The 25,508-nt window shown below is 56.5% G+C and overlaps 1 protein-coding gene across 2 annotated transcripts in view; it reads right to left on the minus strand.

Annotated features, from left to right (window-relative positions):
- Positions 1 to 1,349: 1,349 nt before the first annotated feature.
- Positions 1,350 to 25,508, minus strand: part of TMEM184B (transmembrane protein 184B) — a 47,382-nt gene continuing 23,223 nt past the window's right edge. The window contains exons 2-10 of one of the 2 annotated variants that reach the window (XM_019752963.2): positions 23,871 to 24,120; positions 22,146 to 22,311; positions 11,294 to 11,384; positions 10,733 to 10,808; positions 8,449 to 8,540; positions 7,346 to 7,515; positions 6,695 to 6,889; positions 4,710 to 4,730; positions 1,350 to 3,814 (exon numbers count right to left, since the gene is read on the minus strand). In XM_019752963.2, coding sequence (XP_019608522.2) covers positions 3,573 to 3,814; positions 4,710 to 4,730; positions 6,695 to 6,889; positions 7,346 to 7,515; positions 8,449 to 8,540; positions 10,733 to 10,808; positions 11,294 to 11,384; positions 22,146 to 22,311; positions 23,871 to 24,062 — 1,245 coding nt within the window. In that variant the 5' untranslated portion in view covers positions 24,063 to 24,120 and the 3' untranslated portion in view covers positions 1,350 to 3,572. The remainder of the gene's footprint in view (positions 3,815 to 4,709; positions 4,731 to 6,694; positions 6,890 to 7,345; positions 7,516 to 8,448; positions 8,541 to 10,732; positions 10,809 to 11,293; positions 11,385 to 22,145; positions 22,312 to 23,870; positions 24,121 to 25,508) is intronic. The other variant, XM_019752964.2, reaches the window with a different exon arrangement.

The following is a 25,508-nucleotide window of genomic DNA, read 5'->3' on the forward strand; positions in this document are numbered from 1 at the left end:
AGGATCCTCCCTGGGGAAGGCAAAGCCCGGAGGACAATGAAATGTAGGGTTAAATTTTCTGGGCAGCCCATCATCGAGTAAACAGTCCCTCTCAGAGAGGAAAATTCCCGGATTGAAGAGTAATCTCCAGCACTTTCACATTGAGGTCTGATTTTCTACAGCCAAGTAGAAAATACTTTCCTCATGGTCCGGAAGGCACAGGGAGGCGGGGAGAGAAGTGGCTTCCTCAGTCGCAGCCTGCAGGCCTGAAACGCGCCCATGTCCCATCGTAGGCCCCAAATGCACTGGAATCTGTCAGCTGGCCTTTCTGGGGCACCCTGAGGAGGCTGGAATGACAGTGCTGGTCTGGGAAGTAAGGGTTTGACTCCAGGTGTGCATTTTTTCTAGCTGTGTGACTGTTGATGACTTATTTAGCTTCTTGCAGCCTCAGTTTACCCATCTGTACAAGGAAGGTATTCTAAGGGCATAGGTATGACAAGCACTGGGGACCCGAGGGGCTGCAAGCTGGAACACGCAGAGTACGAGCGCGCATGACTGCTGTGCGGTGATTTCCGCATGCCGGGCTATGGGTATGGAGATGGCGGGGGACTGGGAGAAGGTGCAGGATGTGAAAGTTGGGGAAGGGCCAAACCACATGGGTTGGCTTGGTCCGCAGGACCTTTTCCCTCTCAGGTTGCCCCCCCCCCCCCCCCCCATTCTGAGATGCTGAGCTCAGGCCTGAAAAGGCAGCCGGAAACTGTGGAGGGACTGAGCCGAGGCTGGGAATTTCCCCCACCCCCGCCACATTCCTGAGTGCCATGTCACTGCAGCCAGGCTCCAGGCCAGGCCCTGAGAAGGCATGCAGAGGTGGCAGCGAAGGTGCTCTGCATGGCCAGATACCCGGCCTGGTGAGCAGACACAGGGACCACTGCCCAGCAGGCCCTGCGTGGGCTCAGGAAGGCAGGAAGATAGGTTGGAAGCAGTGAGGACCCCAGGAAATCTCTTCAACCCTGAGACACCTGCAGCAAGGGGGCTGCCAGTGGGCGGGCTCCACTTAGCTGGTTGACAAAACAAAAACCAGGCATCAACCCACCGCCCACACCAACCCTGTAGGGTATTGAGGCTGGGCCCCTTGTGGCCAAGGCTGCCACTGTGTCCTGCTGGCCAGGAGATGGGGACACCTTTTGTCCAGTGGGGGCCTGGATCCCAATTTTAGTCTCTAGCAATGTGAATCCCCCTATCACCTACACGTTACACACCAGAAAGATGAGGGTTTCCTAAGATACCCTTTCCCACAGCCACAAAACCCACCCTCAATACATCCACAGAGGTGGGAAGAGGAAGGAAAAAAACCTCACCCATAGGCAGAAGAGATTTCAATACAATGTATATTATCTCATATATATATATTTCTTTCTCACTTTATTTGCTCACTTCTGTCACGCATTTAAAATGTCACAGAGACCAAAATAGAACGACTTTCTGGTGGAACTCATGGCAGTCATACACGAGATACAAAACTAGGGACTCTGTCTTTTCATACATCATACAATTAATTTTTCAAGTATTTTTTATGTACAAAGAGCTACTCTATCAGGAAAAAAAAAAAGACAAGGTAGGTTATGCATCCTAGGAAGGAGGGGTGGCTTGGTCAGGCACGAGTTCTCAGCCCCCATCTCCCCAGGGGTCACTGGCTCCCTGCCACTGAGCTAGAGGGCAAGTGCCAGGGCAGCGGAGACCAGGGGCAGGGACGCAGCTGCACACTTTGGCCTGGAAGGGGAATCAGAGAAACAGATTTGTGAAGAAATGGTGGGAGCAGGGACAGAGGTTGTCCTGACAGCCAGCACCTACCCACTGACTTCCCAGGCAGCTTGGTACCAGCCGGCCTGGCCCACCAGGGAGGAGCCAGAGAGCTGGCCTCCAGTCCCCCAGATTAAGGTGTATGACCGCCCCTGGTCCTGGGAGCGCCCCCCACCCCACCCCAGGCCTCTGTGTCCTCAGGGAACTGGCTTGGTCACCAGGGCCAAGTGCCCACAAAGACTCCTGGGATGTAACCCCCCACCCCACTCTCGCTCGGCACAGTTCATTCCAGGAGTGGCCAAAAGGAAGACAACTCCACAGTGAAGTTCCAATGCCACTGGGCAGGGCCCTCCTCCCTCGCCCTACCCCCACCCAGGCTGCTACAGCCGGAACCCAAGGGGGACGGCAGTATGAACAAGCATCATGTCTGTCTCAACGCTCTCCCTAAGACAGTGGCCGGGGTAAGCCCAGCTTGCTGGGGGCTCCGGCTCTGGGAGGCTCCAGGTATATGGGGCGGGGGGTGGGGGGGGAGGACTGGTGGTCCTGGCCACCCCTGAGGCCTGTCCAAGGGCGCTTGGCCCAGCACTGCAGGATCCTGAGTGCCAGCAGCTTAACAGGGAGTCCCCAAGGAGTGTCTAGGACAGAGTGAGGGCCTAGGGAGGGGGAGCTTTCATATGTGACTAAGGCACAGAAGAGATGGGCTAGGGGGCCACACAAGGGAGGACACCAGGCCCTGTGAGATACAGGGCCGCGGAGAGGAGCCTGAGACCACTCCTCCCTGCTCCTGGACCCCTGCTGCACGGCCCAGCCCTCCGTCCTCCCTCCCACAGAACTGTGTCCTCTGGAAGCTGATCTAAAACATGGAGACTCGGACTCTTCTCCTGAAATGGGACGGAGAAGCCCCAGGGAGAGACCAGGACCCAGCAGAGGTTCTGATTGCTCAGCCTGGGAAGGAGGGTGGGAGCCCTTGACCCTTTTAAGAGCCAGGAAATAAGGGCTCTGCCCTAAAATGCTCTCAAGAGGAAAGACCCCAAGTGAGGGGCAGTGTGGGCTGCGGGCTGTTCTCAGCAGGCCAGGAGGAAGGGGCATGAGGGAGGCAGAGCTGCAGCCAGAGAGGACCCCGCCTGGAGAGGCCGCATCAACAGAAGAGGGGCTCAGAGGCACCTGAGGACCCTTCCTAGTGGGACCCGTGGCTCTTGGTGTCTGGCTCTGATCCTTGCAGCATGCCAGGCAGGCCTGGGTCAGGAGGGGGTTCACAGAGAGCCTTTGCATTCCCTCCTCCCTCCTGCCGGGGCTGAGGCTAATCTAGCATCAGACAAGGGGAGACAGGGGAGGGAGCAGGCGGGCAAAAGCCCAGGTTGCTGTATTGCACGGTGTTGGGGGCTGTAAGTCTTGTGGGGGAGGGCAATGACCTGGGGACAGGGCTGAGAAGGCTGCGGCCACTGGTCCACAACACAAGTGTCGGCCTGGGCACAGCTGGTCCCCACATGCTGCCACCTCAGGACAAGCTGCAGGGGAGGGAGAGTCATTCCCAGTGTCCTCTGCCCCTCGCCCGGGCAGTGCAGACTTGGCCTTGTATAAATATTCCTGAAGGCTCGTCGGTGAGCCCGGGCTGTCCCCTGGGCAGACAGCAACTGGCTGTTCATCTGGAAGCGATATGTGAGTGTCTCTGGTCCAATACATGGAAGGGCAATGCCAACGCTGTGCCAGCCTGCCTCCTGGCCTGGACACAGGCTGGAGGGGCACGTGCTGCCCTAGGCCAAGGCGCTGAGCCTCCCCCGAAGCGGCCACACTTAGAACTCGTCGTCAGAGCTGAGCAGGAGGGTCTTCTCGTTGTCACGGGCGCCACTGAGGCTGTGGGAGCGTGAGAGGCCGTGGGCACTGCCGCGCCAGGTGGGCCCTGGCTCCAGGGTAGACTGCTGCGTGTACTGCTGGTAGGCGGGCGAGAAGTTGTGGATGGCATCCTGCACAATGTCATGCGGGTTCATGGTCTCCTTGAGGCTGCTGGAGATGCTTTTCATGGGGGCGCAGCGGCCTGCAAGGCAGGGGTGGGGTGAGGGGGCCGGGGAAGCGGGGCAAGGTGGCTTCAGCCATGCCCCTCGTCCTGGGACCCACCCCGACCCCAAGGCTGTCATCCAACCACCCCCTCTTGGGACAGAGAACGGGGCCCTGGACATGAGACGTCACAGGCAAAGAAACAGCCCCTGTGGCTGGGGCGCAGAGCACAGAGCACGCCTGAAGGGAGGAGAGGGAAGCAGCCACTGGGGAGGGGACCTGGGGTAGAGGCTGGCACACTGCAGGAAATGAACCCCCAGGGAGGCCAGGCAGGCTGGGCATAGAGTGAAGACGGGGATTATAGAGGAAGGGGCCCAGGCTCCACGGGTGCTAGCCCTGCCCCCTGTCCTGGGGTCATGGCCCAGGGACCCCGCTCCATCAGGACAGCTGCAGGGGCCTGGACCCAGTGCAGCAGACATCTTCACTGGCCCCCTCTGAGAGCGGAGCCACCCACCCTGACGTGCTTCCTCCTAATTCCATCTCTGATGAACCGTCCCATGGGCTCAGGCCACAAAACTCAAGAGGTCAGAGGTGAGCCCAACTCACACCCAGGTCTTCAGACTCAAACTCTCCTATTTTTTCCACCTTCACGTCCTCTGAAGTATGGAAACATACTAGTTGCTCCTGGTTTCCCACTAATGAGTGCTGTACCCCAGAACCGAGCAGGGCATATTCCAGAACAAGGACAGACCAGGACAGAAGCAGGCAAGCTCTATACAGGGCAGCCCTCAGCAGGCAGGGGCTCTGGGCTCTGCCATCCAGGGGTGTCCGTGGGGGAGGAGACGGACACAAAGGAGGAGCTGGGAGAGGCATGCCGGTTACAGTGACCAGGACTGACGTGCAGGACAGACGTGCAGACCAAGAGCAGAACCTACCGTAAGGACCATATGTTGGCACTGCCCGCGGCCAAACCCAGGGCAAAAGCAGGGAGAGAGGGAGAGAAGCAGGAGAAATAGAGAAGAGACAGCTGAGTGAACACCATGTGCCCACCACCAAGGCCAGCACACACCACGCACGCTGCCCCTCCCCCCAACGCCCCCCCACAGCCCCATGCAGCCCAAGCGGCCCCTCAGGGCCTGGTGGAATGTCCATCTACAGATGACTCTTCCTGTGGCATTCCTACTTTCTTTGGCGGTGGGGGAGAGACAAATAGCAGACACCCAGAACAGTGGTTGGAGTTGTTCCTCTGCCTCTAAGCCAGGGCCACCCCCCTAGCCCCCCGCTTTGTCTTTAGGTTTGGCTGGAATCGCTAAGCCTGTGCCTCATGCTCTATAAACTTCACGACACTCCACAGAAAGGAAATTGAGGCTGGGGTGGGGGTTTGGGGGTTTCCTGTGCAGATCACACCTGAGAGCTGGCTCTGCACCCACACCTGACTGGAGGGCTGAGAGGGGCTGGGTGTCACGGCTAGTGGGTAAAAGAGCGGCCACGACCAGCAGAGAGGGGGCAAGGAGAAGCAGCAGCTTGTGCGGCTGGGCTGGGGTCCCTGCGCGAGCTGTACTGCTGGAGGTGGACGTGTCTGGGGGCCCGTGGGTGGGAAGACAGTCCAGGAGTCTGCTGAGAGCCTCTGCAGGGCCTCCACGTGCAGGAATGTTCCCTGAAACCATTTTACACCTTCCCAGGCTCCAGGAACACAGGTGACTTTCCCAAGGGCATACGGTCTGTCAGGACCAGGTCCAAGGGATCTCGCCTTCGACACTAGGTGTTCACTGGATCCTTCCAGGGGGCCTAGTGGGAAGCAGGCGGGACAGCAGCTGGCAGTGGTGAGCCGTGACCAGCAGCGCCTGGCACTGAGTAGGTGTGCAGTCAGAAATGGAAGGCGTGCCTACTGCCCCCAGCCTGCAAGTGTGTTTGGAAAACACAGTCGGGTGCTCGGTCAAGAGGCCCTGAGTACAATTCCGTCCATGCCCACAGCAGCCACACATTTCAGGGCCTCCTCCCAAAGGGGGAATGAACATGGCAGTGCTGGGTGGGGGTCAAGGAGCCCCTTGGTACCCTCGCCCACCAACACACGGTGGGTGCCTCTATACTCTGCTCAGGACACGGCTCTGGGCGGCCTGCAGCGCGCGCAGGTGGTGGGCCTAGGGAAGGGAAGATCCAGCCTCCACCACATGGGAAGGGAGCTGGCAGCAGCTGAGCGCCAGGCTGGGTGTGTTAGAGCAGGAGGCTTCCCCTCCCAGGCCCTGCCGCCTCCTGTCCTTTCAGGCATCCCAGCCTCCTCTTCCTGTCCCCCTCGGACACTCCCTCCCTGCCAGCAGCAGCCAGAGGCAGCCCCTCCCCGGACACCGGGCGCTCTGAAAGCACAGCCTGCCAGGCCCAAGCCCAGACCAGTGACTGCAGAATCTAAGGGTGGGGCCCAGACATGGGACTTTGAAGTCTCTCAGGGTGTTCTCATGTATAACTTCTAACAGAGGCAGAACAGCAGGTGTAAAAGGAAGCTGTGAAAAGTTATTACCATCCAAGTCTGTTCCTGAGAAGTAATCAGGTTTAAAAAACAAACAAACAACTTTAAAGACGAGAGAACTGCAGGATAAAACATAACTGTTCGATGTCAGGAACCCTTAGGAACCTGTCTACGCTAGAACCTGTGCCCTGACCTTCCCATGGGACACTGTGCTGTATCATCTTGGGGTCTCCATGCTCCACACCTGCTGCGAGAGACCAGTGTGCCCAGCTCCCAGGACATGACGTACCCTCACCTGTGACAGGGCAGGAGGAACCTCACCTCTGTGGCCTTTCCCACCCTTGGGAGGGATCCCTGACCCTTCCACACCCGGAGGACCCTGGGCAGCAGGATACGCCCTGGGGGGGACTGGGCGTGCTCCTCCTGCTGGGTCTTCTCCAGGAGCCTGGCGCTTACCTTGCTCGTCCAGCCTCTTGTCGGCATAGACCTTGTAGGTGAAGGCGTGCCGCAGGGCCAGAGCTGCAAAGAACATCTCCACGCAGATGATGAAGTCCTGGTAGCCGGCAGCCACGGTGCCCTCACCCACCGACACGCGGGCCGAGTGGATCTTGGGGATAGCCCCGCACTTCTCCAGGATGGCCAGGAGCATGCCTGGAAGGGGAGTGTGGGTGTCCGGCCCAGGTTGGACTCCCTTCCCGGTGTCCCTTCCTCCATGCAGCGCCCCCCAAATGCCACACTTCCCAGGGCAGAAGAGTCCACACAGTTACTCCTGTAGGGCAGGGTTGCCGACACAAGGCCGAGGCCTCCTGGGAACCCTAGTCCCCCAGCTCCATTCTGGCCACTGACACTGAGACGTCATCGATTATGCGGGGTCCCCTGGATCCACCCATCCATGAAGCAGCCCACCCGAAACTCTGCCCTGGCTCCCATCAAGTTCCCTGCGGGCCCAGACTTCTCACCCAGTGGGTGCCCAGTGGCTGGGCTCACCCAGGGCCAGCCCCACGGCCTGGGTCCCAGGGGCTCCGGGGACAGCAAGCAGGAGCAGGGGGATGAGGCTTAGGGGACAGGGTGGCACAGGCCAGCCTCGCGGGCTGGGAGGAGGCTCACCTTGCCAGAAGGAGAGGAAGATGACAGACTTGACCATGAAGAACTTGAGGACGGGGCTGTAGGGGCTGAGCAGCTCGCGAGTGGCAAAGTAGAAGAGGAAGAGGGCGTAGAGGGCCAGGCTGACAGAGACGTTGTAGATGATGGTCACGTAGAGGTAGCCGCTGGCGACGCTGCAGGAACGGAGCAACGTTCTGGCTTGGACAGACCCTTCCCAGGGACAAGAGGCCTTCCCCGTCCTTGCCCTGCCCCTGTGCCAACTCCCATGGCTGTCAGTAGTGCTCCCCAAGCAGTGCTCCAGAGCCACACAGAGAGGTGAGCAAAACGTGAGTGGGGAGCGAGGGTGTGCGCCCACGTGCAGGCCGGCCCTACTGCCTCTGCTTCGCTCACGTGTGTGTCTAAGCTGCCAGCCTGCAGCTCTGGCGTCCACGGTCACGATGGAGGACACGGCGTGGAAGCCAGTGTGGCCTGGGGTGGGGAGCTCAGTCTGCTGGTCAGACGAGAGGTACCAGGGTGACTGGGTGCTCGGCTGTGCTCTTTCCACTTGAGCCCCAGAACGTCCCGCTCTGAGCCTATCTGTCACCTGCCCTGGCGGGGCATCGTGCAGAGTACAGGGGGAGCACGTTAAGTGTCTACCAGCACACAGCCATGTGGTCACTTTCACTAACCCCCAAAATGAGATGTTTGTGGACAATTTACACAGGAGAGATGTGCTACCCGGGGACTTCAGACCCGCCTCTCAGGACTGACTCTCTCGCTCCCTATCTGGGGAATGGTCACTGTTCCTTCTGGGCCTACCCACAGGGCCCCACTTTGTAGCCTGTACATGAGGGGGATGGATGCTGATGGCTCGCTCCTGTGCCAGAAGTGGGGCCGCGTGCAATGGCTGCCCCTGCCCGGCTTGGACCTTGCAGCTCAGGGATACAGGGAGGTGTGAGGAAGGCTGGGCCACGCTTGGCCTCCTCTCAGAGCAAGGTCCTGGCTGCAGGAATGTGGCCAGTCTGTGGCCACCCCCTCCCCTAAGCCAGGACATCAGCCTCTGGGCAGGGCCATCTACCCCAGCACAACTCTCCTCCCACGTGCCCCTGGGGAGACCCACTGCTTACTCAAAGTCACCGTCCCGGTACTTGCCGAAGGCCTGGAGGATCACGGTGCTGACAGCCATGAGCGGCTTCACCACACAGAACTGCAGGGTGGCCTGTTGGGGGAGAAGGCCGAGAGTCGGGATGAGTACAGAAACCATGTACCAAGCACCGTCTCTGGCCAGGTGGACCTGCTGGATGCCAGGGGACGGAGGGCGACAGGGGGGACGCCAGTGTCCTCACCGAGGGGACAGCTGTCTGGAAGAGGTGGCAGAATACGTGAGACGATGACAGTGTAACTCAGTGATGTGAGAAGACAAGGTGTGAAGGGAAGGACGTCTGATGGAGGAATGGAGGAGCAGGAGACAAGAGATGCCACTGGAGAAGGGCCCAATAGGAACGTGCCAGAGAGACGGGACAGGCAGACCACTCTCTTGAAATCAAGTACATCTAAGTGACAAGGCCCCTTCTGGGAGGTGGAAGTGGCTAGAAAGGCTAAGCTAGTGTGGCTCCAAATAGAGCAAGGACCCTGGGGCAGAGAACGTAGCCTGGAGACTGGGGCGAGGCTTGCAGGGGAGCCCTGGCAGCTGCACTGTGGGGCTGCGGCCAGAAGCACCTGCCCCAGGGCTAGAGGTGCAATGGGAGCTGCTGTCAGCACACCCCCCAGAACTCCGGGCCCCACCACCCCACCTGGAGGAAGGGGGACCAGCACCTTTGGAGGAAAAGGGAGGAGCAGCTGTTGGCACCGAGGTCAGGGCCTGGCCATAGGCTGGAGTCGCCCTGGGTCAGCTCACTGGGTGCTCACAGCAGCCTCACCCCCACTCCCCATTACAGATGAGGTAACTGAGGCACAGAGAAGCTGAAATGACAGAAGTGACAAACGTTCCAGGAGGTTCAGCTCCTTCGCCTCTGGGACAAAGCTGCCCTTCGTTCTCCAACATGGGAAAGGTGTGCAGAGGTTTCTTACGTTCCCATTCCTTTTACTACCTCTCCCTGCCACCTCCAGGAACAAGAATGGAACATCCGAGCCCACAGGGCTGGGAATAATTTATAACAAGGCGACTGGAGCTAGGGATCATGGGATCAAAACTTTGTACACAACAGAATCATCAAAGAAGCGGTGAGTCACAGCGGGGGCCCTGGGCGGCCAAACCCACTGGTAAACAATGGCTCTGAAAGGCCCCACCCTGAGCCCAGGACAAATTTAACTCTTTCCCTGCAGTGGGGAGGTTTTGAAATTAGAAAAACCTTAGGGGAGGAGGATGTGGAATGAGTCCTGGAGACCTGGGACATCCAGGTAGACGCTTTGCGGGTGTGTCTGTGCCACGGGCAGTGGCCCTGCAGAGAAGGAGTGGAAAGCCTATGAGCTGGCCAGTGAGCGGCTGTGGGTTTCCTTCCCCCTGGTGACTACTCTTAGAGATGGTGGAGGGGCTGACAGCAGCCCCAGAGGAGACCAAGGCACGGTGGTGCTGGCTGGGCGTGACACCTGACTTGCCCTCCCTGAACAAGAGGCAGCGGGCTCCGTGCCAGCACACGTTAACACATCCACTACCTCACCTGCTCCTTAACCATCCCTTAGGTAAGAAGTATCACGATGCCCATGTTACAGAAGAAACTGAGGCTCAGAGACGGTAAGTAACTTATCCAAGGTCACTTGTCAGAGGAGAAGCTAGAAACCAAACTCAGATGGTCAGACACCCAGGCCCGTGCACTTAACCACAGCACCGCACGGCCTCGGCCCAGGCTACTCCAGACCACAGGGTGCGCTGAGCAAACCGACTGCAGCACTGCCAACTGGGAAATGGGGACGAGAACAGAGGCGGCTCAGGCCTGCTGGGTCATGTATCTTCAATGCAGACACTCCACCCTCCTTCCCTCTAGCTCCAGCTGATGAGAAGTTTCCAAACTGAGATTCTAGAAGCCCCACAGAGTTCCCTGGATTCGCACGCACGCGGAGACTTGGTCAAATGAGCAAGTCTAGGACCACTTCTTGCCCAAGGCTGGACCAGACAGTCCCAGGGCGCCTGTCGCTGTCCCTCTGAGCACACCCTGCTAATGCAGCAGCATCACTAACCGATTGGGGAGTGGGTGCTGCGCCCTGGGGTGTCTCGCACGCAATGGGAACTCCACAGGGCGGGCCCAAGGCAGCCAGGGCAGCCTGCAGCAGGGCCCTCCCGGCTTTGTGCCTGCCTTTGCCACTCTGTCAACCAGGAGCTCCTGCAGCTACTGCTCCCTGCTCTAAGACACAGACCCTGGCTCCTGGTCCCCAGCTTGCAGCTCGACCCGGGCAGTTGCTGGGAGCACAGACCTGCTTGCAGAAGCGCAGGAATCCGATGGAGTAAGTCTTTCCCCAGAGGCAGCATGTGCCATACATACAGCTGGACCTGGAAGAGACAGCAGACAGAAAGGTGAGCAGAGAGCCAGGACTCAGGATAGATTGGGCGTGGGTAGCCCCCCCACCCTCACATCAAGACAAGCCAGGGTAGAGCAGGGTGGGGTGGGGGTGAGGCAGAGATCCCAAGGCCAAGCACAGGGAGACATTGGAAAATGTCTACAACTGTGTAAAGCATGAGGGAGCAGGGCTGCATGGGCCTTGGGATAAGAAACAAACCTGAAAAACACTGAATGTGAAAACTGCAAGAGGGAGAAACGGGCAAACAGGAAAGGACAGGAAGAGAGAAAAGGAGAAAGAGCCAGAGGCTCTTCCAAGAGTCCCAGTGAATGGCCTTGCTCAGGAAGTTCAGGAGAGGCACAGCAGGTCAAGGTCAAGGGCAGACAAGGTTTGTGTGCCCAGCTGCCACCAGGGCAGCTCAAAGAACGCCAGGCCCAGGAAAGAGCGTGGGGAGGCCCCAGGGAATTTCCTACTCACTCAATGGGCTTCCCTCTGATCTCTGACATGATGGAACTTTCTCCCCCGAGGTATTCATAGCACAGGCTCAGGAAGTTGTAGATGACCAAGGCTGTGAAAAGAGTGTCCACAATAAACCACTCACATCAACAGGGTGGGTAAACAGACGGCAGAATTCTAAACAGCAATGGAAGTAAAGAACCCCAGTCACAAGCAGCAACAGGGAGCCCTGAGACACGAGAACCCACACGGTGAATATTCCATTTGCAATCCAAACCAGGCACAGATAAGTCGTGCTGGGTAGGCATGCCTGTGCCCACCACCGGGTACTCCGTAAAGAAAAGCAAGGAAGAAATTCCAGATTGTGTATGGAGGCTGCAGGACGGGAAGTCAGGATGGGCACGGGGCAGCTGGCAGCGTGCACACTCTGGGGTGCAAGGCTACTGGCTTTACAATTACTTATTAGTTTGATGCACTTTTCTGTTTGTGTGTTATGGATCACAATTTTACAACAAAATTACAATAAAACATTCTCCAGAGGGATCTCAGGAGAAATTCCGAGCACGAGTAAGACAGCAGACCCTTTATCCATTCCACAACCTGCAATACTCCTTAATCTTCACAGCACTATAATCTATCACCAGACATATGAGAGGTGCCTGAAATATAGCACAAATGTCTTGGGAAGCTGAGCCAGCTCGTTCTAAATCAGGACGCGGCTGGACATCCCCACAAAGACACACAGAATTTGCAACAGCGCCCAACAGCAGAGAACTATGTTGTAAACGCTATGCTATAAATACAGCAATACACTGTAATCAGTCTGCTGGTCAGAGGATTTCTGCTGGGTCAGCAAAATGAAGGCGACTGCCTGCAGGGTGCTAGAAGCAAAGGGATGTGCCAGGAGAGAGGAAGGACAGAGAGTGTGGAGAGGAGTAAGAGGAGTGCAACAGAGGACACCACGAAGGAAGGGTGCAGGAGGAAGATCAGGGGCCAAGAGAAGGGGAACGAGGAAAGGTGCCCAGTGAAGGGGCAAGGCCAAGGGGAAGGTCTCAACGGAGTCCTGAAATCCCTTGCAGCACAAAGGCCTTCCAGGCTCCCCAGTGCAGCCCTTTGGCTTGGCACTCAAGGTCTTTGGACGGGTGACTCGGTCCCTGCCCACCCCTCACGCTTCCTTCCCAGCCAAAACCAGATACCCCTTTTCCTCAGCCGGTACTGCACCCGCTGTGCTTTTGCACTGGCTGTTCCCACTACCTGGGGCGTCCTTCCCTCTGCTCTCCTAATACCCATCAAACCCGTCAGACACCACCACCCCCGAGAAGTCCCTGGCCACCACCCCAGGACAGTGCTTTCTCTCCAGGGACTTGCTGATGTGCAGATGCCGTGCAGAACTTCAGCCGGAGCAAAAGTTGGAAAAGCAATTTGGAAAAGAACATATTTGGGGTGCTTTACACCACTCAGCTGCTCTAACCTATTAAGGGCTAACGTCTCCAGCTGCAGGGTGGGGGTGAGGGGCCCTCAGGTAGCACCTTCTATAAACACGACCCATAGCATCTACTACACTGTGCTATGACTGTGCCTCTACAGACATATAGCAGAGGGTTTGCCACTTGCGTCTGCCACCAGTTAGCTGTGAGCCTTTCTATGCCTCAGTTTCCTCATCTGTTAAATGGGGGATAACAGGAGTACCTTTCTCGACAGGTGTTTGTGAGGCTGAAGTGAGTATGTATAGTGTCCGGAAGAGTGGCTGGCGCTCAGCAGTGCTCTGAGTGTTGGATGTCATGGCCATTACTGTTTGTCTGCCTGACTTCCTCAGGGGCGAGTGTCCCCTGACAGGGCTGAGGACCCTGTGTGCCACCTGCTTGGTACAGCAGCAGCTCAGAACATCTGGTGACTGCAGGCATCTCCACTGAGCTCCAGACCACTCATCACTGACAAGAACGGCAACGTATCTGGGGGGGGGGATGCATCCAGCCAAATCTGTGTGCTAAAAACTTTCAGCAAATAGCTAATAACTTTTGTCCCAAACCACACAAGGCCAAGTAGAACGGATGTGTCCATCCCAAGCTGGGTCGGGCTATATTGTGGTCGATGGTATTTTCCAAAGATGGCCACACCCTCTGACACTGACACTGCTCTGCTGAGAGATGGGACCTTGTTCCCTCCCTGGCATCTGGACTGACCAGGGTGACTACAGAAGTTAACATTTCGTGACTTCTGATGTTGGGGTTAGGAAAGGTCTCTGTCCTCGGGTTCTTTCTTAGAGACGCCTGCCCTTGGACCTAGTCACCATGTGAAGAAGCCCACATGCAGCGCCCATGGAGAGGCTCATGTGGGACGAACTGAGGCCCCTGCTGACACCAGCATCAACTGCCACACGGTGAGTGAACCAGACTTCAGGTGACTCCTCTCCAGCCTTTGGGCTCTGCAGCTGAGACCCAGGCATCAGAGCAGGGACAAATCCCATCCAAATGCCTGACCTGTACTATCCGAGAACAAACAAATGGTTGTTCTACACAGGTGGTGTCGGGGTAGCTATTCACACAGCCACAGCAAGCGGAATACACATAAAAGCACTTCTGGAGTCTCCCGGCCGTGTCACGGCCTCTCACGCTTCCCCGCGAGGGCACATTCTGCTCCCTCCACTGACTCCCAGAGACAGCTGAGGTGCCGCAGCCTCCTCGGCGGCCTCCTCTGCCCTGTTGCCATGTGCACTTCACAGCTCACGAGCTCTCACTCAGCCTTCCGAGCTTCCAGTCCACGCAGCAGCATGAAGTAGCAGGAAAGCCACGAGTCCCAGAGGCAGACGGCCTGCTGTGGATTGTGGTTCCACCATGTAGGAGCTGTGTGGCCTCAGACAAGTTTATTACGCACGGTGTGCCTCAGCTTTCTCCTCTATAAGCTGGGGGTAACAAGGGCTGCTGAGAGGACGGGGTGGTGGGGGTGGGGGTGAGTGTGGCGCCTGAGGTAAGGCTGAGCTCACGCTGAGCAGACCATGGTGTGTTCCCTATTGCTTCTTCGAGACTGCAAACTCCTTGCAGGTAGGAACTGAGGCCTACCCCCAACACCTACCAGGGGCCCCAGCACTTACACACACTCAGTCAACACAGAAGGAATGACAGGATGGACGTGGGTCATAGCTCCAGGTGAGGCTGAGGCAGGGCAGGCAGGTACGCCTCCACTCAGTTCTGTGCTCAGGAGCTCAGCCCTCTCACAAGCTGGGAAGCTGCACCTTCCCCAAGGTGATCTAACTTCCAGTCCCCAAAGATAAAACCCTCCAGAGAACCCACAGGGGCCAAAGTCCATCAGCGCCCTCCGTGTGGAACCGCCCTTCCAAACTGGGGCGTCCTGCGATCCACGCCTGAGAGGAGCCTGGTGCCTGAGCTCCCGTCCTTTCCTGTGTCACATACGTCAGCAGCCTCCTGAGTCACGTGGTCAGGCTCTGCATTCAACTGGTCAGACTCGTCAAATTTCATCCGCCTCTCAACTCAAGATTCTTGACCTTTTATCAGGGCTCTGGGGCCCGCCAGTCTGTATAATAACCAATTTGTTGACAGTTTCCTTTAAAGAATCATTACTGAGTCCATAATACATTCTCAGAGATAGGAGCAAGACAGAATCTCAAGATGACTCAACCAGCCCACTGGCCATCTGGACAAATCAATTCCTTCCTAGGAAATCACAGAGCCATGCTAGACACCACGCCCAACACCCCAGCAAGGGTGTTTAAATGGACAGCTCAACACACACCCCAGGAACAAACACAAAGATACACTGGCCCTGGACATAGGAGCAAAAACAAATTAGGAACGGGGTTCTCAGCCAGCGGCATTGTCACCTGACCACCCTTCTGACCACTGTTCCAGTTCTGGTGCCCTGATGAGGCCCCAGAGAAACAGAGTAACTGTATCTCCCTAAATACTCACTACAGCCTCTGTGCTCGGCCCTGGGGACATGTAAGTGACCAGGCCCTCCAGTCTAGAGAGGAGCATCCGGCATGAGGAAAGGATGGTCTCTCTTTCTTTCTCTGTCTGTCCTACTCTAGACAATCAGGTACCTGGAACCTTCTGCTCCATCCTTGATACCAAATCTTAAATGAACTAGACAAATGCATACAAGCAGGAGAGGACTAGGATGGAGAGGAAATGAGGACTGTCCTGGATGTTTGAGGCCTGGAGGGAAAATATTAGGAGTCACTCGCTACAGTGAAGTGATGGTGACTTTGCCCAGGTCAGATGGGACACACGTGGTCCTAGGGGTAGATCCTAGGACTTCAGCCTAGTATAAGAAATAATTTCAGGGCCGGCCCGGTGGCTCAGGCGGTTGGGGCTCTGTGCTCCTAATGCCAAAGGCTGCCAGTTCGATTCCCACATGGGCCAGTGGACTCTCAACCACAAGGTTGCCAGTTTGATTCCTCGACTCCCGCAAGGGATGGTGGGCTGTGCCCCCTGCAACTAAGATTGAACATGGCACCTTGAGCTGAGCTGCCACTGAGCTCCCGGATGGCTCAGTTGGTTGGAGCACATCCTCTCAACCACACGGTTGCTGGTTTGACTCCCTCAAGGGATGGTGGGCTGCACCCCCTGCAACTAAGATTGAACATGGCACCTTGAGCTGAGCTGCCACTGAGCTCCCGGATGGCTCAGTTGGTTGGAGCACGTCCTCTCAACCACACGGTTGCTGGTTTGACTCCCTCAAGGGATGGTGGGCTGTGCGCCCTGCAACTAGCAACGGCAACTGGACCTGGAGCTGAGCTGCATCCGCCACAACTAAGAATGAAAGGACAACAACTTGACTTGGAAAAAATCCTGGAAGTACACACTGTTCCCCAATAAAGTCCTGTTCCCCTCCCCCAATAAAATCTTTAAAGAAAAGAAAAAAATAAATAATTTCAGAAATATAAGGTAGTGAGTTCTCTGCCAGTGGAAGCATGCAACAGGTTAGGTCGCTCTTAGCAGATACATTATAAAGGCATTCTGAGAGCTCGCTTCGGCAGCACATATAATAAAGGCGTTCCGAGCAGCTGACACTCTACAGGTTCCTTCCGACTCTGAGACTCGAGGCTTCCTTTCCTCACCGGCAGCTTCTCTAACCCGAAGCAGCCTGGACAGGAGGCTACAGTCCAAGCCACTGCTCTCCACCCAGCCTCCCTCCCAGTGTGGCCCCCTGAACGGACAACTCCAACAGCATAGCCTAGAGGGCCCCCAGGGTTTCAAGAGAGGATCCGCTAAGCACATCCCAGCCATCTCTGCCAGCAGTCCCCCAGATCAGGAGTCCTCACGAATTCCCAGCTACAGGTAAGGCAGGCACACCTGTCTATTCAACTCACTGGGCACCTACTGTGTGTGGAACCTGTGACCCTGGGTGGACCTAGCCATTCCGAGTTCACATCCTCCACACACCTTCAGCACCTAAAGCCAGCCTCTTGGCCTACCCATCTTTGCTACATAGAAACACTTCGGTTATTTGGAAAAACTTGGGGCAGTCCATATTTCAGATAACTTATGGATGAGCCTGGAAAACTTAATTTTGATCACTTTGAACAGAAATCTTCTCTGCTTAGTCAATAGGGGCCTGAGAATATTCTTTCCCCTTTTTTCAGTGATCAAGGATCACCCTGGACAATAATGGATACGTCCAGCCTTGGAGGCAGGGGCTCTGCCACCAAGGACACAAACGACCTGACTCCGAGCTGCTCCAATTGTTGTTCTCGCCTCCTCTCTTGTGGCTTTTCTGTCCTTTGTTGATCCTACCTATGGCTGCTTCTTGCCCTCCAGACTCCTGTTTCTGATATCTGAAGATCTAGTGGTCTCTTCTGAATATCTGGCTTTATTCTGATCGATTGCGCTCTTGTAATTCCTGCCTGTGCCAGAGCCACGGCCAGCTAGCGCCACTCCCAGACAACACGTCCTCCTGGCAGCACACCGGCCTTCAGGCTTTCTGTGGCCTTGTCTGCGGCCCTCAGCTGGGTTCCTCCTGGCTGCATTCTCTCCACCTAGGAAGATGTTTCATTTGGGGCTCGATTCCAGGAAGCTAAGTTTGTCCCAAATCTGAAACTGGGTGAATGAACCATCATTCTTTTTTTCTTTCATGCATGGAATCTCTTCCCTTAACAAGCGTTCACACTTTTCCCAGGGAGAAACTTGTTCTGTGCTCCTTCGCCAAGCCTGGCACAGAGCAATTCCCAGGACTCAGACCCAGGATGAGTCTGGCTTCTGGCAAACACTCTGGGAAATCAGGCAAGTTTCTTAGCCTACTCCAATATTTTCTTTCGCAGGTGCAAAATGGGGATAATAATAGATACTCCGCCAGGTAATTGGGAGGTGAGAACGTGCTAAGGCAATAATATGCGGTAAAACTGTGACGTGCCACACACTGAGAAAAGAGTGCCTGCATAAAGCAAGGAGGAAGCCATCTCCCTCCTCTGAACTCTGGCCCCCCTGCAGCTCTCTGATCACAGAGTTCCCCGGGACTGTCTCACAGTCATCTTTAGGGGCCACCCCCAACCCTGACCACAATGGAACACTAAATGCAGGCAAGGGGGCTGGTCTGCGTCCCTCCTCCTCCTGCCAGGCACACCCCGCTGCTGTGTAAATTGCTGTGTGCATTACAGCCCTCACCAGACAGTAGATACATGAGCAGTGGGACCCTGGACAAGCCACTGACTTCTCTGAGATTCGGCCTTCTCCTTGGAAACTGGCAATCCTACTACCAATTCAATCGGTTCATCTCCACTGCCCCACTCCTCCCCCTGGAATGCCACTAAGATGAGAATGAATGGGCGGAAAAATACAAACCTGTAAGGACATGGACATGGCATGGGAGGCAGCTGATGTCGACAAGCGATGTCAACAAAAGCTCTGGAAGGTGCAGCATCTTCCACATAACTGACTCGGAGAGGGGAGGGGGCCAATGAGAAGCCCTGGAACTGGACATACCAGGCCGTTCTGATGGCTGTGGGTGAGGGTGCAAACGGGAAACTTGGCTACAGGTCTCCACGTGGCGCTATTGGGATTTTACTTTCCAGACGGGTTGAGATGGCTGTGTCCTCAGGGAACCTGGCCCAGCTGAGGGCAGCAATGAGGAGACTTGCAGAAAATAGAGATGAGGTCTGAATACCAAGGGTGAGATGTCCAGGTCCCTTCCCCCATCTACACCCTTAACTCAGCCTGCCCAGCTTTTACCTCCCAGGCAGGAGATGAGAACATTCTTCTCCGGGGAAACAGGCCCGGCACCAAAACATCTTCATTTGGTGCCTGTCCCCACCACTACATAAAAATGACAGAGGAAACGGCCCCGTGTCCTCATCACCCAACTGGGAGGGACGGCAGTGTAAACCCTATTCTTAAATATGAAGAATAGCCAAGGACACCAGCCGTTTGAGAAGAGCTTCCAACACAAAGGTCAAAGACCAAAGCAAACAGAGGAAAGGAAGCCAGGAGACGGAGCTGATGCGGGAAATAGAAGAAAACGTCAATAGCTCCACAGAGAGAGGGGCCGATACTCTATCCAACACTCAGCACAAGGGGCTACAAGAAAATGGCCTCCAGGGAACTGGTGCCTCGGCTCAGGAGAGGCGACCAGGATTCCCAGGATGATGGTGGAGGAAGGACCCAGGACCACCGCTGACCCGTAGGAAGCCTGGAAGCAGCTTGTGAGGCCAGAGCAAGAAGGGCAGGGCTCCAGGAGGGGTGCCACTGAGGGCAAACCCGGAGCTAACAGATGAACGCATGTGTCTGACTTGAGAGAGGGTTTTCTTTTATTCAGTGAAGCGTGTGGGAATACATTAATGATAGTTCCATAGAAAACAGAGCAAACCCAAAAGCAAGACGAGTAGTAAGCAGGGGAAAAGCAAAGTTGTACAAGGAAATGTCGTCTCCGGACACCAGAAGGTTCAGCTTTGAACAATATTTACCGACATGTAATAATGCAAACACGGAATGAGGTCTCAGAAAAAACTGTGTACACTGAAAAGATGAAGGAAAGAAAGCTGTGTGTGGGTGGGTGAGAACAGTTGGAGATTAAGTACCTAAATCAAAAACCTTCACACAATAGGAAGTGACTACGTAACACTACATAAAATTGAAAAATCAAGAAACAACAGTACAAGCTTATTTTTAGGTTATTGCGGGGCGGGGGCGCTTTAGAGAGTTGAAAGTGCATTTAACTTGGTTGGGCGTGAGGAGGAGTTAGGGCAGTTTCGTGTTTTAACCATATGCACCTATGACTTTAATAAAGGTAAAATTTCAGTTGTTTTAATTTTGTCAAAAAGAAAAGCAAATGTCCGCCCAATGGCCAGCAGAGAGGCCAGCTGGCTCTGAGGCACTTCGGCATTGGCTAGTTGGATCTGAAGTAAGAACTCTCCAACCCAGCCAATTCCTGCCCCTTCCCGGGTCTGGGCAGACTGAGGAGGAAGGGTGGGAGGGGGAACAAATGGGGGGCCCCTTCTGAACTGTAAGGGACACCCATCACCAGCCCTGCAGGAGGAGGCGGCCGCAGCACTTGTAGATAACAGAACTATGGGAGGGGGTCGGAAATGTGGAGCAGAGGTACAGGAAAGGGCAAGGTGAAGGCTAAGCCACGTCTCAGACACCACAAGCTGGGGAACTGGGGCAGCATGGACTTCAGGGCAGCTGCTGAGCTGTTTGTAAACTCCCTGGGAGGGGCTGAGCAGACAATAGCGTTGCTAGGAGATGCAGACTTCCTGCAAGGACCTTCACTGGCTAGGCTGGGAGGAAGGTCCGGACAGCCAGGGCCTGAACAAAGAGGCTTCTGGAGTGGGGGAGCCGCCAACCATCTGTTGTCGCCTCTGGGGCACCGAGGGAGGATGGCACGGAGGCTTGCTGGCTGTGCCCCCCTCTGCCCTGTGCCCCAGTCTTCAAGGCCTGCCGCCCACCTCCGACCACACAGGAGAGGCCCCCTTGGCAGGGAACGGCTTTTGGCTTCTAAAGGAACAAGTGGGCAGAGGCTGCTCCTGGGCACCCATGCAAGGCTGGCAGCTGAATGGAAAAGGGTTTTTGGCCCCACATTTTCCAACCTCAGCCTCTGTGGCTCCCCAGGTACCCAGAGGTTTCCCTGGAGACTCTGCTGCTTCCAGAAATATCAGGCCCCAGTGACGCCCTGAGCAAGTCCCTGCCTGGCTTTAGCATTCTCACCTGGCAGGGCCTGGCAGGGATACCAGCCTAGGAATTCAATGAGGTCCCACGTGGACGCATACAAGGCACATGGCAGGTGCTTCTTCGAGTCCCTTATTCATTTAAAACATACAGAACGAGGGAGCACCTACCATGCACCTGGCTCTCCCCCCGTTCCTGCTCTCACAGAGCCAATGGTCGACTCAGGAAGAAGAGCACAAAGCAGGCACACACTTAACTGCCCACCATGGTGAGGCCATGAGCACAAGGTCAGGGCGCTGGGAACAGCAGAGACCGGGAAGGCCTCTCTGAGGACACACCAGAGGGGGGGGGGGGGAGGAGGAGGAGTCGGCCAGAGGAGAGTTCCGCAGGCACTGGGCAAACACTGGATGAGCCCCGGCCAGAAAGGAGGCCAGTGTGGCTGGCGGAGCAGGTGGGCCGCAGTGTTAGGCGCCTGGATTTCCTCGCCAAGTCCAAAGGCATTTCCTGTGCCTCTGTGTCCTCAGGGATACACAGGTTCAAAGTGAGACAGGAAGAAGGGCTCCAGCTTCTCGGGGCACAAGCACACTGCACCTCAATATCCATGAAGCCCAGGGCCAAGTACAAAGCTCTCCCGGGTCAGGGAAGCAGACAACGGGTCATGGTCAGAGCTGCCTGGCCGCAGCATAAGGAAAACCACGTCTGGTTCCTCTACCGGAAACCAGCAGTGCACGCACAGAAGGGACCGGAAAAGGAAAACCATGGGAGGATGGGGAGCATCTGCACCGGGACCTTGAATTCAAGGACCCCTCCCCCCAACCCTGCTGACCTGCTGGGCCTCGACCTCTCATCTCGCCCCTTCACCCACCCTCCAGATGGAGTTTTTTCTAACCTGCAATTCCCAATCACGCCATATTTTTATGCATCAACAGTAAGAAAGAAGATCTAAATTTCTCTGTATGGCCTGCAAGGCTGTGTATGTTTCTGTCCCTACCTCCTGAAGCAATCCCCTCGTCAGCTGACGACTGGGGCGCCCCTCACAGCTTCCCCCCAGCTCCAGGCCGGGCATTCTGGGACTCCTCTCTCACCCTCTGATTAGCTCTTCTCCTCAGCCTTCCCCTGACAGACGCCCACTCATTCTCTAAGGGTCAGCTCCCTGCGCCCTGCCCTCCCCGGCTAGGACTGCTGTGCCCCAGTGAGAGCGTCCCTGTCTCCTGTGGTGGGAGATTCCCGGAGGGCAGGCGGGGTCCAGGCTTGGAGCTCAGTACCAGAGCGGGAGGTGCTTCTGTGCCACACACAAGAACGGAAGCCCCCAGAAGGCAGTGAATTACCTTCTTGGGTGGCATAGTGAAGCTCCTCCTGGGACAAAGCTCTAGAACTAAGACACATGGAAAGGGAGGCCCAGCCCTGCCAGCACCCTGCCCCTGGGTAAACCCGGACCCGACTGTACCTGGGGTTTCTATCTACAAACAGATGGCTAATATCCACTGCCCCATCTGAGATACCAGAACTGAGAAATGAGACAGGGGTGCAGAGTCCCTGCTTCCAGGTAGATTTGGGGAGCCACACTGCACAGGTGAGATTCTGGCTACACCTGTCGATTTGGGCCTGGATGGAAACCCTGAAGTGGGTAGAGAGGGGAGAGGTGGCCGTCCCCTCGAGGAGGAGCGGGAGAGGGGCTTTGGCTCCCAGATGCGGGGCAGGAGGGGGTGTGCAGCCGTGTCCCAGGCCCTTCCCGGCCGCCCGCACACCGTCCTCACCCTCGTAGCAGTCGCGCACGGTGCCGAAGTACACGTAGTACTGGTCGTTGGTGAAGAAGAGGAGGCTGAGCCAGGAGTCGAAGGCGTAGATGGGCACGATGAAGAGGATGCGGACGATGTAGCGCTGCTCGTTGGGGCAGCTGTAGCAGCGCAGGTGCATGTAGATCTGCGGGCAGAGGGGCCGTCAGCGCAGCCCCGCCCCTCGCCAGCCCCGCCCCTCGCCAGCCCCGCCCCTCGCCAGCCCACCTCCGCCTTCTGCTCCACAAGGGAGGGGCGGCCAAGAGCACATTTAGCTCTGCCACTTACTAGCTCTGTGACCAAGTTATTCAGCCCTGAGCCCCAGCGTCCTCCTCTGCAAAATGGGATGATGAACCTTACGGTGTGAGGTTGCTGTGAGCATCAAACCAAGGGGCGCATGAAGCTTGTATGGTACATGAAACTTGTGGGGTGCATTGCTGGCGCCAAGGCCGGCCTCACGGGCCTGGGGGGCCACGAGACTACCCCCAAGACTGTCCAAATCAGAGTCGAGGCCAGGCCGGGAATCCAGTTGTAACAAGCTCCCTGGGAACCCACATGCACAGCCAGGTTTGTGTGGTAGAGGCTTTCAATGTGTGTTCTCCTGACGCCCACCTTCCCAAACACCTAGTCCCTGGGGCATGGAGCTAAAACACGGGTATCCGGATGGGCGCCCCCCTGCACCATTCCTTAATTAACTCATGGTGTGGAGGGTGGGACAGATGGGACCCTCACTGCTACGGAGGGTGGAAGCGCTTCCTGGCTGAGAGGCTGCAGTGATGTCCTCATCCTGTGTCTCATTTTCCCATCTGGTGAACAGAGGCAGCGCTGCCTGCCTCACTGGGGAGTTGGGAGAATGAAATGCAGTTTTTAGAAAGCAGGGGGGAAAATAAAGCTACACCAAATGCCAAGAACTGTTCCAGCCATGATCGTCGGTCCCAGCAGCCCAAGTCTCTCATCTCGGCTCTCATGACTTCACACTTGGCCCAGCCGAGCCTGGGGCTCAAGAGGAAGAGAACAAAACATTCCCCATCTGCTAGGAGCCAACTGCCTGGGAAGCAATCGGGTTGTAGAAGGGACAGGGAACACAGGGCAGCGGGCGAGGAGCTGACAGGGGACCCGAAGGGGCTCAGCCTCCCGTCTTCACTGGGCAACCTTCAAAGCCCTCCTTCCTCAGGCAGCCACAGCACCTCTCAGCCCACCCCAGCTTCCCCTGGGACCGTGAGCGGGAGACTTGACTTCTGTCCCAGCTCTGCCACTGACCTGTATGTGACTACGTTAGTCCCCTCCCTCCTCCCGGGGTCTCAGTTTTCTCGTGTGACAATCACGTGCCCCTGCACAGTTCCCAGGCTCCCCGCAGCAAGGGCTGCACATGTGACCAGTTTGGGTCCAGGGAAGGCAAGCGGAAGTGACAAGTGTCCCTTCTGGGTCTAGATGGTAAAATGTGCAGCGTGCCCTCCCCACATCTCCCCATAGTGCTCACAGGGATGCCCTGAAGCAGCACGACACTGGAGCCTGACCTGCACAGGGCGGGGTGGGGCTCTGAGCAAACGGACTTCCACCCAGTGAAGCCTGGGAGATTTCTGGGTTTATTTACCACTGCAGCAGCGCCTGCTCTAGCCTAATACGGTGTTGGACTAGGAACCTCTCAGGATCCTTCTAGAGGGCCTTCAGGGGCTCTCTGGCTCGAGCGCTGACTGGCCTGGGTACCTGGTGGCAGGTGATGAGCAGGGCCGTCCACACGAAGAAGCCAGAGATGGCCTGAGCGGCGGTTGTCATTAGGAACACGGGCTGCTCCATGGCCGTGGGGCTGCCCTCGGGGGTTGCGGAGACACTGGGCGAGGCTGCCGCAGTCGTGGGTGCCGCTGGATCTGGGGCCAGTGCAGCCCCCCTCACCGTCATGGTGCCTGGCAGCAGGGGGCTCCCTGAGAGAAACCCTGGGAGTAACTGAAGAGGTGGCCTAGAGAGAGAAAATCACAACGTTAGCCTCTTCTCAGGGCAAGCGGCAGTGTTAGAAAGAATCTTCCAGGTCTCTACGTCCATCTTCAAAATGTTCCCAGACTCTCACCATTTGTCACCCTGGCCCAGCCCTGCTGTGTCTCCCCTGAATTAATGGAACAAGCTCCTGACCAGTCAGTGTACCTGTTTCTGTCCTCGCCCCTGCCATCCAGTCACAATACTGCAGCCGTGTGAGCTTTCTATGGCGTTAGCCAGACTGGGCGCCTCCTGCTCAAATCTCTCCCAAAGCTCCCTTCAGAGTAGAAGCCACCGTCCTTACCATGGCCGACAATACCCACAAGCCTGCCGACGGGCCCTGCGTGGCTCTGATCACCTCTCATCTCCCACAGTTCCCTCCCCTCCACTCCAGCCACATGCGGCGCCTCCTGCTGTCCCTTGCCCACGCCTCACCTGCTCCTGCCACAGGCCTGTGCATGCTCGTGTCTCTGCCCAGCCGCATGGCTCACTCAGCACTTCCTTCGGTCTCTGCCTTGACCGCCCCCAAAACGTGGCAACCCCTCCCCCATCTCGGGCACCCCGACCCCTTTCCGTATTTTCCTCCGGAGAACTCACTACCATCTGACTCCATCTGACAAACTGTTTACTCACATGTTTGTTAACTGTCTGCCTTCTTCCAGCAGACACAAGCTTCCCGAGGGCAGGGGCTCCGTGCTGCTCCCGACTGGACCTCCAGTTGGGGAGAGTGCCGGACACTCAGCAGGTGCTCAGTAATTACCCACCATGCCTCACTCCATTCCCAGTCTAGCAAGACCGCCTGATTGCTGAGGTCTCCTCCCGTGAGGGCCTGTGCCTTTCCTTTGCCATGTCTCTCCCAGGTCCTCAGTGGCTGACACCCATTCCTCACCATCCAGTTGTGCTGTGCTGGAGGCTCTGTGGCCCTTCCCACTTTGTGCTCCTTCAAACTGCTCGTCTCTTAATTCCGCTCGTGTCACTTCCTGAAAGCCTGCTCTGCACATGTCCTCCAATTAGATAGTTCTACTACCCATTTTACACACCTTTGTGGTTGCACGTAACACGGTCTGTCATGTGCTCATGTGTATCCTCCTAAAACTGTCTGCTCGTTGAGACAAGACCACACTTCCGTCTTGGAATCCCCAGCACCAGGCTCGGCACGGGGCCATTTATAAGATCTACTTTATTATCTATTGATTTTCACTCCTTATTTCCAAAGGAATGTGAGGTAGTTCACAGAGAAGCAAAGAACAGAGTTGAGGAAACTAACATAAAGGAAGATTCTGGGTGGGAACGTCCGGATAGGGGTGGGTAAGACAGGAAGGCATTCTAGGGTCCTTCCAGTTACCTCCGACGGGCTCTCGTGTCAGCCCCAAG

Source organism: Rhinolophus sinicus, linkage group LG02, assembly GCF_036562045.2.
Source record: "Rhinolophus sinicus isolate RSC01 linkage group LG02, ASM3656204v1, whole genome shotgun sequence".
Taxonomy (NCBI): domain Eukaryota; kingdom Metazoa; phylum Chordata; class Mammalia; order Chiroptera; family Rhinolophidae; genus Rhinolophus; species Rhinolophus sinicus.